The sequence below is a fragment of the Cloeon dipterum genome, chromosome 2 (assembly GCF_949628265.1).
Source record: "Cloeon dipterum chromosome 2, ieCloDipt1.1, whole genome shotgun sequence".
Lineage (NCBI taxonomy): Eukaryota > Metazoa > Arthropoda > Insecta > Ephemeroptera > Baetidae > Cloeon > Cloeon dipterum.
In genome coordinates, this window is record NC_088787.1 from 11,928,892 (window position 1) to 11,942,113 (window position 13,222).

At 41.7% G+C, this 13,222-nt stretch overlaps 1 protein-coding gene across 2 annotated transcripts in view; it reads left to right on the forward strand.

Annotated features, from left to right (window-relative positions):
* Positions 1 to 13,222, forward strand: part of LOC135935562 (transcriptional activator cubitus interruptus-like) — a 74,417-nt gene that overhangs the window by 35,358 nt on the left and 25,837 nt on the right. Inside the window, exon 3 of one of the 2 annotated variants that reach the window (XM_065477994.1) lies at positions 7,101 to 7,239. In XM_065477994.1, coding sequence (XP_065334066.1) covers positions 7,101 to 7,239 — 139 coding nt within the window. Of the gene's footprint in view, positions 1 to 6,676; positions 7,240 to 13,222 lie in introns of those variants that run through there. The other variant, XM_065477993.1, reaches the window with a different exon arrangement.

Consider the following 13,222-nt stretch of genomic DNA (forward strand, 5'->3'; position numbering starts at 1 on the left):
GCTGACAACGTATCTCTCTCTCGCTCTCGCCAGCTGAATGAACAAACCACGATTATTATAGTGGCCCCTCAGGAATGTTTTCAGTGTTTCACTTCCCCGCCGTTTTATGACCCCCGCCGTTCATTGTCGTTTCTGTCAGTGCTGGTGTATTCTGTCGGAACCCTTGGCGGCAACAATAACAGCACAGCCCTCCTACATTCCTTTTGGCGAAAATGCTGGAACAGCGGGAAACCAATATATTTTACTTGGTGATCTATTGCTATATTTTCAGACTGACTGAGCTCTTCCAGCGCGTCACAAATAAGTCTGTTCGCCACTCCTGTATACTCCCTTTTTATAAATGATCGCAAACCAGGCATAAAGTATATAGTGCGTCCGACCCCTTTCCCTCTCAATTTGTCTGCTATTTTATTTCTGCATAGCCATGGCGACACTCGCTTCACGACACAGGTAAAAATTCCCGCACAATAATAGACTCCACCGGAATCATTTCAAAGCAGACAATATCGAGTCGCGGCTGAAAATTTGAGAGCTGCTCTCACGCCACACGTTAAATGACGCACACTTAAAAAGCAGCCATAAAATTTAAGTGCTGATAATTACTGCGCCGCGCAAACGGGCCGAAAATGCAAATTACTCGCGTTGCTCTGTCTATGACGTCCAAGCCGGTCATGCACTTTATTTCCAGCCCATTTATCCAAACGTCCTTGTTGAACTAAAGAATCAGATTGCCGATCGCACGCCAGTAAGAAACAGCGTCCCCTGTCAACGTTATTTATTTACTTCAGCCCTCAGCTAAAGAAGGAATCTCCCTTGGGCAAGCGTCGTGAATTGTTGTAGAAGGTTGTGGGGGTTGGGGGCAGCTACCGCCCACTGTTTTTGCTCCCATTCATATTTTTCTTAAGTTTGTTCTCTATCCCATAGCTTCTTCGTGCGGGTCGGCATCTCGAAACAGATTATGAATGGCAGAGCCAACCGAGACCATGTCGAAATATTTCAGCAACAAGTTGAGGATAATATTTTTAAAATGCGCAACAAATAATAATAAAGGAGGGAGGCTCACTATGAATGAGTTGCCGCAGGAAAATAATGTCACTCATTTTCATTGAACAGCTTGCTGCCTTGACCCCGCATGACTCACCAGCAGTACTTTAATTAATTCCATATTTTCGCCAATAATTTACTCTACGCACCACATTCCGCATTTTTTGCACTTTATAAATGGATTAAAATTGTTTTTGATCGCGTATTTTGGTTTCAAGTGAAACACAATATTTTAAAATTTTTAACCACTCCTTCACATGCTAAATTAAACTTAATTAAAGTCATATTAATTTATCTTAATAATAATCCACTCGTGAAATGGCCGAAACCGAAATCACCGCGACTGATTAGATTAGACGGCGAGTCAACCAACTCGACGCTGAAAGTGGTGATGATTTAAACGCAGCCGATTGAGCTATCTTTTTTAATTGGCGAGTGTGTGTATGTAACTCTAGGCTTTTGCCTCTCGCTCTTCTCCTCCTCCTACTTCTTCAGCGGAGGAAGGTACGCTGCTCTCTGCTGGGCACACACCAAGGTACAATGCACAACAGGTACCTTAACCTTGACTACTAACACCTGTGTATTTTATTTTACCGGCCCGGCACTCACATAAAGTCTTTATTTTTTAACTCTCTTTCTCTCTGCCAGCAGCAACTCTCTTTCCACTCTCAGCATCGGCAGGAAAAAATTTGTTGTTTGGCAACGCTGGGCGTTGAGATGCTTCTCATCTCACTCAGCCGCAACCAGGGCGTACCCTGGACCGAAACCTGAGCCAGGGCATATTATCACTGGTGCCTCGAGCCGCTTTATTATAATGGTATTCATGCGCGCAGGGCCTTTTTCTGGCGCAGCACGAAAAGTCACTATGTGTACTACGTGAGCCTGACCGAACTCGTTCTCTTATAGTCGGGCAGGACCAGAATTAGGAAAATTGGGCCCAGAAAATTCGTCTTGGAATTTCAACCGCAATAAAGGTTGATTGGGGGAATTTGAAAATTAACTTATTGTGTATTACCCATAAATATTGTCAGGTTAAATTTTTGCGTTATTGTAAAATTTACATATTCTTAAACAGGAGGATAAATCCTTTGGTGAATATCGAAGAATATTTTATTTCAATAGTTTTGTCGTGATGATTCCTTCGTGTTTAAGTATTCAGAGCCGAACAAAAGGCACATTCAATAGCTTTGCTCAAACGTGGAAAGTCAGTCTGTCTGTGTACGTCTCAATAAACGACCAATAAGCCATAAACGCGCATGCAAATGAGCTGCAATATTGCTGCCTGGGCAATTACACGGAGCTCGCGGCCCCGCTGGCTGGGTCTCATCATCCACGCGGCACAGCTCATTTTACCTCAGCAGAAGAGACTTGAACGGCCGTAATTCTCGGTGCGCGCACGCTCATAATTCACTGCGGCAGCGAAGAGAACGACCTGTGTCTGTGTGTGTGTATTGAAATTTCATCTTTCGCGGAATCCTGCTCAGAAAAAAGCATTCCCAGATTGCTGCGCTCCACTGGCAGTAGCAAAAAATAAAATTAGCTCTGCCGAATAACATAATTACACCGATGCGGGCATTTAATAAAAAGGTACCACGTTGAGTAAGAAGACATTGCTTTGCTATTAGGCAGGAAATAATGTTGCCTTTTACTGGACATGCTTAATCTAATTGACTGCTCAAAAATTACTGTCCGTGCATCAAGTGTTGTTTATAGTGGTGATAAAATTTTAAAGGGCGTGAAATTACACTGCGAAATTTGCATTTTAACGTAGCCTCCAAAATTCATTACAACGCCGAAAAAGTTGAATATTTAATTTCGAAACCAAATAAATTTAGAAGTAGGAGATGATAAATAACTCTCTCATCCAAAGGTACTGCGTGGGAAGCACCCCTCTCGTGTCCACGTGTAGCTCGCTCGGCGCGGCTCGCTCGCTCTTTCCCAGCACACAAACCGATTGGGTGCAGCGGCGAAAGTGAGTCGGATTGAATATTAAGCAATAATAATTACGGTCCAGCGCAAACAAAGCCAGCCTCTTTGAAGGCACCGCTTTTTGTTCACATGTTTGCTGATTTTATCTGCGCGCGCCGAGATATTGTTGTTGGCCGAAAACGCGGCATTCATCTTGCGCCCCTCCACTTTCTGCGCACCGGCCATCGACGTAGCAAAATATTTCGCCTTAATTACCGGCCCAACGACGGGCAGAGAGATTGAAAAAGTGATGTGCCGAGTGTTCACGTTCGCCTGCTCCTTCCCTCCCGAATATTTAATATGCCGCGACCGTGCGTATATAAGAAAGAGAGGTGTGTAATTAGAGCAGCTCTGATTGGCTACTTTTAATCATCTTGCTCATGAGTAGCCCCAAGCGCTCGATTATTACTTGAGCAAACTAATGGTCAGGCCAATAAATTAATCCGACATGCTGTATTTGCACTCTCGCGCCGGCATCAAGAATATTATTATACAAACTCGATCTCCTCCGCCTTGCTCACGGGACAAACGGTCATCGTACCACTGACCGTCATCACTCTGCCAAAATTATAAAAATTGAATTTCCTGTTCCTCAACCAGGGCATTATTTGTGATTTTTTTTCCATCCCTGATAATATTTTTATTAAGGTCCCCATTTAAGATGTCGCTTCCTATGTCTTACAATAAAAACAACCTTTTTTTAAACTGGGTGTCAGATTTATGGTAGATGAAAGCAGATGATCTCATTTATCACCGATTTCATATTTTTTCAGTAACTTCCTGTTTAGCAAACTGTTTACTTTTCCACTTTCTCAGGGTAATTTTTCTGCTCGAGCGGTCACTTTTGGAATCCAGAGGGTTGGGATCTATTAATATTGTGAACATTTCTTAACACTTTGTGGAATTTTTTCCCACGTTTTCTGTCAAGCTGGGTGGCCTTACCCTGCAATTTTACCCAACTGGTGATAGAAAAATCATCTTACCCTTTCTTCACGACATTTTTCTTTCCGAACGTCATTTATCATTGTACCAAAAAGCCTTTTTTATGACATTCAGGAAGTCGTTCACACACTAACGAAAAAGTTCTATATCGTCAAAGTTCAATGAACGTGGTTTTTGTGAAAATATGTGCTGACTGCTGATGATTCTAGTGTTGAGATATTTCCTCATTTTTTATATTTAATTTTAATGTCCAAGTCTATTCAACCATTTAACCATCGTATATAGGGAATTTTTTCATAAACTTAAGATGGATATTTATGTATTATTAAAAAATGGACTACTCAATGTAATTTAAACTTGAAAATTAAAAAGTAAATTAACATTTTCTTATGAATTAGGGTGCCTGATCAATTTGATTGACGACATCAAGGTTGAAGTAGTCGTTTCTGGAAAAAATATTAAATCAAAATTATTTTCCTTTAGTAACTCCTGTACAAAACTGACGCAAACATGATCTGTTCAACTATCATTATTCCCGAAAATAAGTTCAGGCCGCTGCCTGGAGGAACGAATGGCTCGATTACCATAAATACGCTCAGCGTAAATTGGTGTGCGCGCTGCAGGGGTTGATAACCTGCCGGTTAATAAATTTGATTTTGCTGCCGGACCGAATATTAAAATTGAGGTGCATTCCTGACAACCTGATTGATCGCCATCATTACACCCGGCAATTTTTATATAATCTCCGGGCGCACACGTAGGAGAAAAAATAATGAATTAATGCGTCAACAGCAGCGCCAAGATTTGCAAATAATAATTTTGTATGCGGAATAAATTTCAGGCTCCTATAAGAAAAAGTTTCCTCGATGAATTCAGGTGTAAAAATGTTTACTGCCTAAAAATTTGGAGTTTATGCGCTTTTGATTTTCTAACATTTTAATAAGCTTACAATTAAATTCAATGGGTGTGAAAAATCACACCCAAATCAACGGCAGATCTGATAATTATAAATAATAATTAATCAAGTTTATTTTTTTGTGTCTGATTCTAAATAAACTCCTTCGCTGCTTCTTATGGGGGCGCAGGTGATTTCTTTACGGCCCATTCATTCAGAGTAAAATTTGGCAAATATTGGTTGAGACATGTAAACCAACGCCGCTTGCTGAAAGCAAATATTAGGCTGGTGGCGCGAGAGCTATTTGCCTTGGGCACACGCCTTCTGTTTCCTCCACGCCGCAGCTCAAATAAATAAATATTTAAGCGCAAATAAAACAGACAAGTGTTTAACGACGGCATTTAAGCGTGTTCATATGTAAAGGATGACTTCCAGAATCCAGAAGCGTGAAAATTCATTTAAAATTTATAATGAGTGGGCTATGATTTAATTATGAATTATATTTTTATTTTTAATTGAACAGGAGCTTATAAACAGAACAGAAAAATTTGTTACCTTTTATCCAGTTAAATTTGTGGAAAGTGGATTTAAAATTTTAATTGAATTACAGGAAATTGATACAGTTTAATTCAGATGAACCATGATATTGAATAATAATCCAAGCGATTAATGTAGAGTTGCAGCATTTTATCCACTTTTGTGGTTTTGGACGGACAAATTAAGCCACACGCTCGTGGCGGAGTCGAATTTCCTCGTGAAGGACAATTAAGTGAGCAGTAAGTTTGTTGGTCAGAAGACAAGAGGAGCAAGCGGGCGGCAATCTGATATCCTAGCTGCCATTCACACCACGACCACGAGTCCCTTTTGCGAGAGGAACAAATCAAAATTCCAGCGGCTGAAATCATTTCTCACAGCTTCATGTGAGATGCAGTCGCGGCTGGCCGCCGGGCGAATGATTTATTTGACGCGCGGAATAAATTTTCGTGCTGTACGTACGTGGTAATTATTTATGGATGTGCAATGTCTTTTATATATTTCTCTCCTTCTGGGATGGCACTGAATAAACAAGGTGTGTGTCTTGTGTTGGTTTTTCATCCTTTTTGCTCGGTCTGCCTCGTAAATATAAACTTGTGCTTGTGTCTGCGTGCGCGCGCTGTGCTTCTTGCGAGTAGGCACTCTTCTTTTGCGTTTTATTATGTTTATGATTTATTCGTGCAGCTAGAGCTAAGAAAAGTGCGCGACAACTTTGTTAGAATTATGCCCAACGAGCCTTTAAGCGATTCAAAAGGCATTTAGACTGCGTGTTTAGAAAACTACATGAGTTCCAACAACAAATTAAAAAATTTACATTGTTTTGAAGCATTTCATGTGACTCATACAACAATTTTTATTTTTATTCTATTCAGGAATGATTAATGAAATATTTAAAGGTTTAAACAGGTCCTTTGCCTTAAACTTAAAAGTTTGAGTTGATATTTTCCTTTATAATATCAGATTTAGTTCCTTTTCTGTGCATTGTAGACGAGATAAGATTAAAAAAAACAATGAAGCCCCTTCGCTCTTACGCAGGGATTCGCTGGTTCAATTTTTAAATGAATTTTAAATGAATTGTGGTGCCATCTGTTGATGGCTCTAATCAATTTAATAAAAAATAATTTTGCTTGTCTCCTCATTCCATTTTGTATAAAATAAAAATTGTGCTGAAAAATCCGACTAAAAACACAGAAATTCGCTCAGCTTAATTTACATCACGGGACCAGAGGTGTTCAAAGGCACACACACGAAAATCCTCGAATGAATAATAATTATCATGCGGTTCCCAGCTCGCTAGCGGCGGCGACCGCGGCCGAGTCGAAAAAAAATCGAGAAAATCGGTACATAGGGCTATGAGGAGGCTGATAGAGTCATTATGGAGCCTGAGCCGGCCGGGAGGTTCCCCTCCGTGCGCTCCATCGGGCGGCTGGTGATCCGGTGGGGCAAATCCCCTCCTCCCCACCCGCGCCGCTAGTTGAGTTGTCACGCCAGGGCCGACAAGCGCTAGCTCCGCTGTCGGCTCTGCCTTGCTTGGCCTGGCGCGTTTTGCTCTGCCGTGAGCCTGCGCGCGCGCAATTCGAGAAGAGTAGCCCCCGCCCTCGCTCCAGCAGCCAGCAACAAACTACCCCTTCACCCTTCTGGCTGTTCAGTTCAGTCTTTCGGAGGGTTTCGTGCGAGCTATGACATGTGATGCCTGACCCTGTGTACATGTCCGCAGGATTGCAGTTTCCGTCGGCTTTCTCGTTCCATCAAGCGCTGCCCGTCGAACAGCGGACTAATGAAGCTCGATACAATCATCTCTGGGAGCACCCCATCATGGTTCACCGGCCCACATCGTTCCCGACCTTCCCTCACGGGTGAGTGTTACTCTTGCCAGGGTGAAATCCACCCTGAAAACCGAGATTTTTGGGTTTCTACAGTCTGAATTTTGTAAAATCCGACTTTCAATATAATTTACGATAATTTAGGGTTGGAAAATTGTTTATATTTTTCTTTGAAAAAACTAGAAACATGTACCAGGGTTGCGGTATGTAGTTAATTTTGATTCAGACCTTTAACTGCGCATGATGTATTTGTATACATAATCCATTTTTAATTCATTATAAGGAGGTTCCAAAAAATCTCATATGATAAATATTCCATTGTAAAATCCTCCCTCCTCAAACATTTTTGGGACTCTTTTCTTTTCGAATGCGGGGAAACCTTAATCTTAAGCTCCCCACAACTATCAATTGAATTTCTGCCGACATTTCAGCTTAAAAATAATCTTCTCATGAAATATTTTGAAACGCGGATGTTATTAATCTGTTACCGAAGTGGAAAAGTTGAGCTACCCCCTCGTTGGAATCTCGACCAACTGTTGCTCCAGTCGGCGTTGAGGGAAAAATACCACGCGTTGATCGCGGATGTTATTGTGCCAATAAAATTAACGAAGAAAGATACCCCGCGTGGATTAAACGGATCGTTTTGTATGCAAAGGGTTGCGAGCGGAAACAAACAGCGTGCAGCCCGCTCTCTCATGTTTTATTAAGTTTTTTTTTTCTTCTTGCTCACAATCCGTCGGAGGCTCATTTTCCCATCAGCTGGAAATAAACAAATTAAACCCGGCCGCTGTTGTGTGTGCAGCAGGAACAAAAAGTAAAATGAATTATCATACGTAATATGACAAGAGCACAATCAACTGCTTTGTGCACCGCCAGGCACTGCGCTGATATATAAATAGCTGGTAATTGTCGATTTTTATTGATGTCAGTTGACCTGCTACAGACCGAAATGGGACTGTGATTGATTTGTTCAAAGACGCACTTTGTCTGCTGCTTCCTCAAACGAATGAGAGGAAGTGAAAAAAAAACTCTAATTCTATTTGTACATCTTTCGGTGGGTCCGAAAAGGGTGCCAACAGGGGCTGGAGGCACCAAATTTGTATTAAAATCCAGAAATAAATGTTGGATAATTTCATCTGTATAAAAATGATGTTCATCATGATCAAATTAGGTGCGAATTTAGGGACTGCAGGGTTCTTTTTATCCCTTTCGCACTAAATTTTGGTGTGAATAGTTAATTCTTTGTAAAGTGAATTCTTGGCTGGGGTATTTTTACAGGTTTCTACCTGGAAAGAGCAAGTTTGTGCTTTTGTGATGTTTTTTTACCACCCGAAGAGAATTTTATCCTCAAATATTGCAACAGCACGCGTTTAACTTTCATCACCGAGATTAAAATACCTTACATCCGCTTCATAAATATTTGTCTTTAGTTGTTCGACGAAAAAAAAAATATTGTTTTCCTCATTTTTGGACAACCTTAATGTTATAAGTGCACAGAAAAGGTTTTCAAGGCATAGAAAACTTCCTATGCACCCCATCGCGTCTATTATATTGCTTGAGCTCCCGGCGTCGTAACGACCCTGCCAAGCGGCAGATAACAAATGAGGTCCATGCACCTTGCGTCCAGTATTTTTATTTTTTGCCAGAGCTGTCCTTTAGCGACATAATCTATTTAAGTTCATAATTGTCCTCGACCCCCTGGAAACATCCTTGTTGTAGGTTTTCCTTTGATCAGACAAAAAGCAGTTGCCTTTTCAGAGTCTGCGTCGTGATGTGTGCGACAGCAGTGAGCTTTAGCCTCTATTTTCACAGTTTCGGCGTGGTAAAAACAAGCGTGTTGGCCGTTGGCCCATCTCAACAGCTTTTTGGCGCCAATTAAAATTCTCGACACCGGCTCGCCGGCCGAGCGAGAGGGCGATAATCATTTGCAATTTGCACACACTCACAGACAAACTAGCAGCAGCACCGCCCGCTCGGGACACTCGCGCGCGGGGGTCGTCGTCATCGGACGCGACCACACCACCAACCCACCGACCGACCGACGGGGTTATTTTGACGCAAGGACACGTGTGCAGAGCTGAAAGAGTAGAGGAGGAAATAAAATAAAATTGTTTGGTGGAAAGTGGCTATTTTTGTACCGTGCGAAAACGCTTGCTCTAGCCACACAAAAACACCAGAAAAATAATTGTTGCTCTTTGTGCTGATTGATAGCCACGCAAAATGGTTTCCTCGGACGTGCTGCATATAATTAAATTGATTCAGAAAATCGTTTTAAAACGTGAGGAATATTTTTCAAAACTAAAAATCTTCAACAATTTTGAGTATAGCCATTATGATATTTATTTTATTAGTGATATCACAAACTCCTTTTGTGAAAAAAATACTTTCTGCCCCATTAACTGCAATTTTCTTAGTCGATTATAGTTTCCAGCACACAAGAGAATATTTTTTCACGCCTAGAATGCTCTGTAACAGGCGTAACAGAAAATAATCTCAAATCAGATTGGAAATGCCATAAAATTGGAAGTGAATGGTGGTTCCATCTGTTGACGAGTTCAAGTATTTGGGTTTAATGTTCTGTGACCATTTCTAAAGGACTCATCCAGCCAGCCGGTGGGACATGACTGTGGTCAGCCGTCGGTTCTAAGTCGGAAAAATAATAGTCGCTTGCCCTTTAGACCGTCAAGCACTATAAACGTTTACTTTCTTAAATCTGTTCAACCACCGCATCCAAATTCCACTCAGAAACTGACCTATTAGCTAACAAAATTCACAAATGATTTTCTCACGCATCAAGCATAACATTCGGCCGCGCAGCTATGGCTGCGATCTGGGTTTGTGGTAAAATTATATTTAACTGTTGCAGTAAGGAATATGGATAGTAGACACTATTAAGAATTAAGAGGAAAATCCATTGGATTCCTGCTAGTTACAATGTCCGCTGATAGCCATGTTTGATGCGTAGATTTTCTTTGCCTTGTGATTGGTATTAATTCAATTTTCACTCATTCTCCACTTCTCCACAATAAGAAAAATCCCAACTGTCGAAATTTTCACCTGCTGAGCTCTGGCCTAAATCGACTGGACAAAACGGCGCAACAATCATCTCGGGGCGCACGTGTAATTAGGCCGGGGAGCAACAACAACTCAATCTTGGGCTCTCTCACTCAACGCGCCCGCGTAATTGCCCCAGCCGCAATTTGAGCGCGTACATACACACTCGTCCCGTATTATCTCTCATGTCTGCGAAGGAAAGATGCAGCTGGCAGTGGCAGGCAGTAACACACTCGCTCCGTCAACGCACTAACGGCCGTAATTATTGGCGGCGATAATCATAACAATGCTGCAAAACTGCACTCTCGACACCCAATTATTTACACCTGCACCGTGTGTACAGAGAGCGAGTTGCACCGCCGATTGTTTTATTGCACTTTAGCGGAGAGAGCACTTAATGGATTTGAAACATGAGTACTTCTCGTGCACGCGACTTTCGGAGCTTTTTATTATTGATGAAAATCAAGCTCTGCCTTATCTGCTGACACATCCTGTAATATCTCAAAAAATAAATCATCGCGGCGTGCGCTGCTGAATTTTAAACTCGCGTTAAAAGTGTGCAGTTGCCATTGTATAAATGACTTTTCCATAATCAAGACTGCGTTTCGTGGAAGCCACCCTGCCACGATTCGCACGTTTGGCGATAAATCAAAACGCGGAATTCGAGGAAGCTCGCGCTTGTGTCCTCTCAACGGGCAATAATAAAGCGAGCTGCCATTTATCACGAGGCGAAAACAAGTGGTGCCAGGGAAGTAATCGCGTCCATTTTTCACACACGCACACTGCACTCTTCCCCTGACGAAATCTGGACGCAAATTTATGAAAAAGAAAGAAAGGAATAAATAATGCATGCGCGCGGTGCGGAGGAGTGAATGAAAATGTCTGCTCATTATATTGTTTTCATTTCTCATTGTCTTACGAGCGCGTTCGCAGTGTGTGTGTTGCGCGGGCTGGCCGCGGCAGCGTCTGCCGCTTTAAATATAAATGAGCGTCTTTTTCTTGGCCTGCGCGAGTCCCCCGCTTTGCTGCTTTTTCTGACTGACACATTAGGACGCGAGCGTTTGAAGAGGCCCACATGGCATGGTACACTACATTTTTATTTGCTGCCACAGGATGCTGTAAACCAATATATTTTCGCCGCCGTCGACGACGAGACCCGAGCTCGATCTCCACTGGCTGAGAAGATGCCTCGGGTTGCGAATTTTAGACCTTTTTTCCCGAAATTCAACCACTAACGGATTCTTAAATGGCCATTCTTTTTTTTTAATTCAAGTGGGTTGTTTGTTCATACTCTGCAAAAATGATCTCAGTTGATGGTGAAAACCGACTACTTTATTTGGACCGAACTTTAAAAGCTACAGTTGAATTTTCCCTTAAGAGAATTTGATAATGCAAAACCCCAGAAAATCTTTGTTGCAAATGCATACACTAATCCCTAATGATGTATTTAAAGCCAGAATTAACCTAGGTAGCCCTGCAATTTTTTTATTTAGGAGACCGCAAGGTTAGCATGATTTTCAAATGATGAGGGCTATCTCTGTGATTGAAATCTTGTTTTACTTCACATCAAAGAATTTATTGATTAAAAAAATATCGTCAATTGCTGTAAATTTTGGAGAAAATTGGCAAAACTTGGATTATAGTTGTAGTAAGGTCCTCTCTTTATTTTTGCTCATAGTAGAAAAATTGCAAGAGACACAATTTTATTGCTGAGCCAAAAATTCGAATAATTTTTGTTTCCCTGTTTCAATCTACTTAAAAATTTCCATAATTTCACCTAATTTCACACAGTTGACAAAATACTAACTAGTGGTTTCTAACATAAATCTCTTTATTATTTAATTTTTAGTCGCTCACAATCAGCAATTAGGATCTGATTCAATGCAACAAGTAAATTTACAATTAGAATAATTTTTTGGATCATTCCAAAATCTGTTGTAAATTTTCTCTCAATCACTGGAATGAAGTAATTTTTTATTTAATGCCAAACAGTTTTATGTTGACATTTTCCTGGTAGAACGCAGTTATTTTTTACGAGTATCAGACCTTAGGATCACGTTCCAAGAGTGAAATAATAAAAGATTTAGTGGCTACAGTCGCTAACCCGAAAGGAAGATGCTCTTTCTCAGGCCGGCAGCAGAGAAAAAAAAAATAAGACGGAGAATCAGAACATACTGGCTGCTGCTCATTGCGAGCGCATCTGCGAAAATTCCGGAGTGAGAAAGCGGAGCAATCTGTTGCCAGGACTTTTTTCTCAAATCGATTAAAGAGGCGCGCAAACAAACACGTCGCCTCGGCCGCCACTTTTTAATGGCCGAGGCAAATTCTGCCGACAGACACGCCGAGAAAATTCATCAGCTGACGAAGAGGAGGAGCGCTCGGCGGGCGATTTTTCATTTTTCGTGCCAGTGATGGATCGATTGAAATTCCGCTCGCTTTCCCGAAGCAGCAGCGGCCGGTCTCGTTGTTTGTTTCATGACGAATGCGGCTCGGTAATGAAATTTCCCCAATCAAAACTCGGGGGGCAGATGAAACCGGTTATTTCCGAAGCGGCCAGAAAGCGCAATTAGACGGTTTGGAAATAGCGAACTCATTAAAGTCGCGTCTGTCTGCGTGCGGTTCGATCAAAAGGGCGGCGAAAATATCCGCGCGGATGTCACAAACGGCAATTAGCGCGTCCGCGCGACTAAATATAAAATTGATACCTCTCGATAAAACGAAACGAAGCGAAAATTGCCTTTTTGCTGCGCGACGAGTAAGTGGTCCAGATTGATTTTATTTTATTTTCTTAAACGAAGAACAAGGCCCGGTGTTTTAATTCCGTGTGCGAGCGAGCGAGTGAGCGAGCGAACGAGTGCGATTGGATGGGCAATCAGCCTGATGAATATGCATGCCGATACATCTAATTAGTATTAAAAGCGACTCCGGTGCTGCTCTTTATTTTATTTGGCGAGTAAAAGAG